This window comes from Elephantulus edwardii, unplaced genomic scaffold, assembly GCF_000299155.1.
Source record: "Elephantulus edwardii isolate Elephantulus edwardi_28Jun2011 unplaced genomic scaffold, EleEdw1.0 scaffold00091, whole genome shotgun sequence".
In the NCBI taxonomy this organism is placed as follows: domain Eukaryota; kingdom Metazoa; phylum Chordata; class Mammalia; order Macroscelidea; family Macroscelididae; genus Elephantulus; species Elephantulus edwardii.
Window position 1 is genome coordinate 2,629,424 of NW_006399841.1, and position 7,095 is coordinate 2,636,518.

At 44.2% G+C, this 7,095-nt stretch overlaps 1 protein-coding gene across 1 annotated transcript in view; it reads left to right on the forward strand.

The window, feature by feature from the left end:
• The window catches only part of DCLK3 (doublecortin-like kinase 3), a 41,467-nt gene extending 34,595 nt beyond the window's left edge, over positions 1–6,872 (forward strand). Inside the window, exons 3-5 of the mRNA XM_006890660.1 lie at positions 2,346–2,478; positions 5,024–5,191; positions 6,586–6,872. Of these exons, the coding sequence (XP_006890722.1) occupies positions 2,346–2,478; positions 5,024–5,191; positions 6,586–6,872 (588 nt within the window). The remainder of the gene's footprint in view (positions 1–2,345; positions 2,479–5,023; positions 5,192–6,585) is intronic.
• The last annotated feature ends 223 nt before the right edge of the window (positions 6,873–7,095 follow it).

Sequence of the window (7,095 nt, forward strand, 5' to 3'; positions counted from 1 at the left end):
TTTATATTTATTTATTTAGATTTAGTTTTAGATTTAGACTTAGGCTTAGACTTATATTTATATATTTATTCCCCAGCAGTTACGCAGCAAATGTGATTAATGAGCCGATCCAGCTGGAAACAGTAGACACCACACTACTTCTCCCCACTTCTCTTCCAAACTAGGTTGTCTAGCCTCAGTAATTGGGATAATTACCATTGCTGCCCCCTTTTGGGCTGTGCCCGCTTCCATGTTCAGACCAAAGTGGAATTGTGTTTCAGTTAGAAATCTATGACTTTCCGTTCAGTTAGGCTAATTACGGAGACATTGATTAGGTTGCCTCGTGGGTGACTCAGACACAGTAATTAAAACTCATTTTGCTCCCAGAGATGCAGGCTGCTTTCAGGGACCAGAGCAGCTTGGAGGACTCTGTCATTCCTGAAGTCACAGGAGCGATGACTGGCCACCACTCCATGCGTTACTGCCTGGGGCCGTGCTCAGAGCTCTGGTAGAGCGAGAACCAAGCCCTCCCCTCTGCCCTCCTGCTTCCTAGAGACACTGGCAGGGGCCGTGGGAACTCCCCTACCAGCTCAAGGAGAGGGCTGAGCGTGCCTGCAGCCAAACTGGTAATTTCTCCAAGAGCTCTCTGGTGGATGCAAATAGTTCTTCAACAGAACGAGACGGCCCCAGGCTTATGCTTGTGGTCTTTCGCATAATGCTCTGACTAACTGCTTAGTTCACCTTAGACCTCAGCTGTCGGCTTCTACTGTGAGACCCTGGATAGGTAAGGATGGACCTGGCCCAGGCCTGGGGTGGATGGTGGGGCTTTGGTTTGATTGCTGGTGTTTACTGCCTGTTCCTGGGTTCCTGAACTCAATGGCAGCCCTGGGGACAGGGGAGCCAAACATTGCATGGGTCTGCACCATACCCAAGATTGTGCCCTTTGATTGGACTATTATTGTGGTCTCTCTGGTTGATTCTCTGAAATCAGTCTCTAGGCCTTTCCTCCTGGTCATCTTAGTCTAGAAGCTCTTCTGGGACATGTTCAGCATCACAGCAACGTGCAATCCTCTGCTGACAGATGGGGGAGGCATACGTGAGGTGTGCTAGTAGGGGACTGAGCTCAGCTTCGCCAGATGGGAGACCAAAGTTCTGTCAGGGAACCACCACTTTAGTTTGAACGAACAGATCCTAACTGGGAAAGTGGTTTTAGGTTTGACCTAATGGAAGCCAACTATTACACATTTCTCTCACAGAGCAGCTGGTGGGGTCAGTACACCAGCGTTTTGCTCAGCAGCGAGGCACTTAATCACCCACTGTGAGTACTTCCTTCTCCTTAAATTAGGGCCCCCAAGGGGAGCTCTGGTGGCCTAGTGGCAAGAAGCTGTGCTGCAATCCCAAAGGCACTTGGTTCGAATCCACCAGATGCTCTGCAGGGGAAGGAGGGACAATCTCCTCCTGTACTAGTCAGATCTGATTTGATGGTACACACACACAAAAATAATAAATTTTTTTTAAAAAAAATTAGGGCCCCCAAATGTAAGATCCCGCCATTTGCTTGCTTGTCTGCCTTTCTTTTTCATTATAATTTTCATTTTTCTCTTTCTTCCTCTACCCCCCATATTCCCAATTGATGCACTTACTATCCACAGGGTTTTGGCGTGCTTTTTTTTCTTTTCTTTCATTCTCAGTAACATTATTCTGTGCTCACGAATCCTTACTTGAACTCATTTAAGCTTGAGAGAACTTTGTGTGAAGTGCTGCTCTCAGAGCTGTGTGATAGGAAGTCACTAGCAGCTGCTGAGCTCTTGGGCACTCTTCAAGAGGCATCGGAGGAACTGACTTTTTAATTTTATTTCAATAGCCGTTTGCAGCTACCACATTGGACGTCCCAGTAAATCAAACTCATTCATTCTTTACTTGACAGTGAGCACATCTGTTAGAGTTGGAACTGGACTTGTCAGCACTGGGTACACTGTCTCCTTATGTAGCTTTCTTGTTAGCTCAACCTGAACATTAATAATAAACCTTTGCAAATTTACAATGCAGCTTGCACTTATTGTTGACTCATCCTGAATTTAGGGAACTCTGGTGGCCTGGTGGTAAGAAGATGTGCTGTAATCTCAAAGGCAGGTGGTTCGAATCCACCAGTTGCTCCATGGGAAAAGGATGGGCAGTGTCCTCTTGTATGACTTACTGCCTCTGAAAACCCGCGGTGGGGTGGGGGGGTCAACTATGAATTGGTTCTGACTCAATATGTAATACACAACCAACAGCAATAACAATATCCTGAACTTGCATCCCGATTGTCTTATTAATTTCCTTTCTTTGTTCTCATTACAATTCCGCCTTTTGACTTCTTACAGGTTCAGCGAAATGAGGACAAATCTACTACCTTGAAGCTTGCTGATTTTGGTCTTGCAAAGCTTGTGGTGAGGCCCATATTTACTGTGTGCGGGACTCCAACCTACGTGGCTCCTGAAATTCTTTCTGAGAAAGGTAAGTGCTTTGTGTTGCGCTGTGATCTCCAGCTCTCCCTTTGTAACAGATGTTTTAGGTTTGATATTTTGTGGGTTCCCCCCCCTAATATGGAGCAGTAAATAATCTTAAAGTTGGTCTAAGGTTTTGACTTGAAGAAGGCTCGCTTGACTCCTCTGGGCACACTTGTTCTTCACCAGGATTGGCCTTACCACAGAGGGGGAGCTGGAGTGAGTGTAGGTATGTTCGTAATCCTGTGTGCTGTTTGGACAGCTCGGTGTGAGAGGGTGGAGAATTGGGTGGACAACTCAAGCGAACCTCCAGTGGGAAAGAATAAAAGCAACAGAAGCAGTGGGAGGTTAAGTAGAAGAGATTAAACATATACGGGGAGGGGAAAGGAGGTAGAAACTTTGAAATGACTAACTTCAAAGGAATGGAGAGGAATGTAGTTGGTTGATTAAGTTGCCGTTAAATTCGTCACAAATGGGAGGACTGGACAGAGATGTTTGGACTGGCTGTTGGCACCATAGTGACCGTTGTAACGTAGAGACGGAGGGTGGAAGCATACTGAGGGAGGATGATATATTTTTAATGACGACATTGATGGGTTGGAGAAGAGAAAGAAAACAAATAGCCGACATGAATTCTTAGAATTCATTCTATGATTTCTTAGGAAACCCCAACTGAAACAGGGTGTTGACATGGGATATTCTTTGGGCTATGAGGATAGAGTGAGTACATACGAAGCATACTGACTTTATGTAGACAGGAGTGCAGACACATGGAATTGTTTGATAGGCAAGGAGGTGACGGGCCTGGGGCGGATTTGTGGTTGTTAAGACTTTTCAACATAGGGATGAAGTGGTAAGATGATGAGCTCCTTCTTGAGGCCAGCAGGACGGCCAAGAATAGGAGACAGTGGATGAAAGGAGGAAGGAGGAGTCAGAGAGGACAGATCAGCTTGGAGACAGGAAGGGGATCAGGGAAGTACAATGTCACCAGGAAAGTACAATGGGCCAGGGGGTGAACTGTAAGAAGTTGAGATGGTCAGCGGAGTCTCCCAAGGACGATCACTTCTATGATGCAAAATCAAACCCTCCCAAGGAGATAAGAACTGTGAACAGCCATCAAGACTGGCCAGAGTGAGGTCAAGAACAACTTATTCCCTTAATATTTTCCCATTAATTTGTGTCTTGACAAACTTATTCTGGGCTTACTTGTGAATATCCAACTTTCATATTAAAGCTGTGGAGTATTTTTTTCTTTACAAAAGTAGAAGTACTTTCTAATATTTGAAAATTCACATGCTGTTATGTTTGCTGGACTTTGATGGGATAGTATGTATCACAAACTTTATCTGAGCATTATTTTACGAATTTTTATTACCCAATGTTATCTGAAGAATATAATCAAAGATGTGCACAAATTTTGAATACATGAGAACGTGCTTCATAGACTTACTTACAGTTGTGAAACATTAAAAACAGCTTAAGTTCCAACATAGGGTACTCAGTATTGAAAGGGAGTAATAGCACTTGTTAGAAATTTTTTTAAAAATAAAATTTTTATTCTATACTCGTTTACTTAAAAAGTTTATATATATATATATATATATTGTTTTTCACACCAGATCTTTCCCATTTCCTTTACTGGCCCCTCCTTCCCCCCAACACATTGTGCAGCTTTATGATTAACACCCCCCCACCTGCCATTCCTCACCCTTTAACTCCTCCCCTGCACCCCTCTGATTCTCATACACATTTTACTAGTTGTCTTCCTAAGAAATTGTTTTGAAAATTATTTTTATATAGGAAATTCTGTGGTATAATCGTAAATGAATAAGAGAGAGTGTAAAATATGTTGAATCTGATCTCAATTTGGTTTAAAAAAGTATAAATGTGGGTGAATGTGTGTATGTGTGGGAATACAGCTAGTAAACATCAGTCTCTTTATAATGTTTTAGAAATCCAGTAAATGATACTTTTAAAATGAGAGAGTACTCATTAATGTATAGGAAATAAAGATTACAGTATAGGCCAGAGCTTCTCAAGTGATCTCTGGTGAAGGGCTGGAGTTTAAAATTTCAGTACAGCCTGGACCACTATGTGACCTCACTGTACATAATCACATCATAGCTCACACTACATGCATCTTATCATTCCTATTTGTTATCATCCCAACTCATTTAACAAGGTGAGTTCATTGATCACATCATGGTCCTATCTTATGAGCTTCTATATTGCCTAGTTGTAATTGCTGTACTTATTTTTGTGCGTCTGTAATAAACAGACCATAAAGTGGTCTGTAGACTGCATTTTGAGTCACCTGGTAGCTTTACCCAACAGCAGTGAGACTTGGTATTGGGTGTGGACCCCTTGCTTGTAAGAGAGAAGAGGTGTGATTGCAGTCAAGCCAACCTGAGTGCTTGGAAATGGCTTGAGCTTACTGAAAGCTGTATGTACTCTCTTCCTCATGACCTCAAGCTAAGACCTTCCATGTTTTATTTTGACATGTTGTACCCACCCCACTTTTCAGTCTACTTATCGTCTCTACGTCTCTTGTGCAGGTTATGGGCTGGAGGTGGACATGTGGGCAGCGGGAGTAATCCTCTACATCCTGCTGTGTGGCTTCCCTCCCTTCCGGAGCCCAGATCGGGATCAAGATGAACTCTTTAACATCATCCAGCTGGGCCACTTTGAGTTCCTCTCCCCTTACTGGGACAATATCTCTGAAGGTGAGATTCGGGGCTTCCATAGCAAGAGGAGGTGGTGGTGGTTGTGTAGCGGTACTTCACCTCCTCCTGCTATGCACTAATTAATATGATAGTAAGTCATTTGGAAGCTAACCAAAAGGTCATTGGTTCAAACCCACCAGCCTTTCTGCAAGATAAAGGTGAAACCTGGACCTATTGATTGGGGTGCTCAATTGTTCACATGTGACTCTGGATTCCTGGACTGGGACTCCTTCAGGAACCTTGAGTGAGTGATGCTGGTGGAGAGTTGGTGGCCAAGGCCCTTTTGTGGGTATACTCTGCCCAGTTTGAACTGAGGAGTAGAAGAAACTTTATAACATTTTGTTAAAAAAATTGGCTCAATAGTGGACATAGAAGAGGGGGTGAATGATGGCCCAGTAGCTGGTCTTGAGTGGGGTATGAAAGAGGCTCCCCCAATAAAAGTTACACAAGAGTGGGTATTTTTCTTGTGAATTTCTTGAGTGACCAGAGGAGGTGGCTCAGAGGTCAGCCTGAGAGCCAGGAAGCAGAGGAGAAATCCTTTCCCCTCCCTGCCTGCCACCTGCCCACCAGGAGTTATCCCATCTCTCTGGGACCAGTCATGGTCTTGGACAGAGAGTGAAGTTTGTGGTGTTTGTCAATTTCGTGATTTTGCACATATTTTTCGGTTTCATCAATATGAAGGCATATTTATCAGCTTAGGAAAATGAAACTTCTTTTAAATTTGAAAACTTGTTAGTTTGATTTAAAACCTTAATATATGTCTACATGTAGCCCATGAGCCTCTTCTGTTTCTCTTTGACTCTGGGGGCCATGGATGGGCCTGGTCCGAAACTCTGGAGAAATGAACACCCTCCCTGGAGTTTCACTATCCAGTATGGAAACTATTAGCCATGCATATAACTGTTCACATGTAAAGGCAAACTAACTAAAAGAGTCTCTGGGTGGCACATCTGGCTAAGTGTTCCATTACCAACTGAGAGGTTGGTGGTTTGAACCCACCCATGGGCTCCTGGGAAGAGAGGCCTGTGGAGCTGCTTCTGAAAGATCATAGCCATAGATCACACCATGGAAGACAGTTCTACTCAGAAACACATGAGGACGCCATAGGATGGAATTGACCCAATGACAATGGGTATGTTCCCTTTAAAAGTAGATAGCATTAAAAATGCTTTTCTTCTTGTGTATTTCCATTGCTCAGTAACTGCATTTTTACAGCACAGATTTAAAATGTTTCCATCCCTGCAGAAAACCCTATTGGAGAGCTTTGCTTGGGACTGCAGAAGAACCTTTTAGCCAACCCGTGGTTGCTAACATGCACGTCTGTGTTCTTAGCTGAGTAAGAATAACGTACAACCTCCCGTGTTCATCTCAGTTTCTTCTCTCGCTCTCTACAGCTGCCAAAGATCTCGTGAGCCACTTGCTGGTGGTGGATCCCAAAAAGCGCTACACGGCCCAGCAAGTTCTCCAGCACCCCTGGATCGAAGCTGCTGGAAGGGCAAGCACAGGGACCCTGCGGAAGGAGGTGCCCCTTGGCAGCGAGGGCCACCTGCGAGGCCAGCTCACAAAGGCTGCGGGGGAGACGTCGTCCTCATCATCTGGGCGCCTGTCCAGCTCCCTGCTCTGCTCAAGGACAGTGAACATGCGGAAGATGGAGAGAGACTCAGAAAAAGGGGCTTCTTGAGAGAATCAGGACTAGGAGAGACACTCAGCATATCTGAAAACAGAAACGGAGCCTTTCTGTTGAGCAATGTTGTACCATATTTTATTGTGTATATATTTGAAGCCTTTAATACTTTGATGGGAGGGAGGAGCCATCAGGGAGGGAATTTTGGTGACAATGATGTTTTGCTTTTTTCCTTATAATCAAGCTCACAGAACATTAACTACTTGACTGGTGCTTTCCA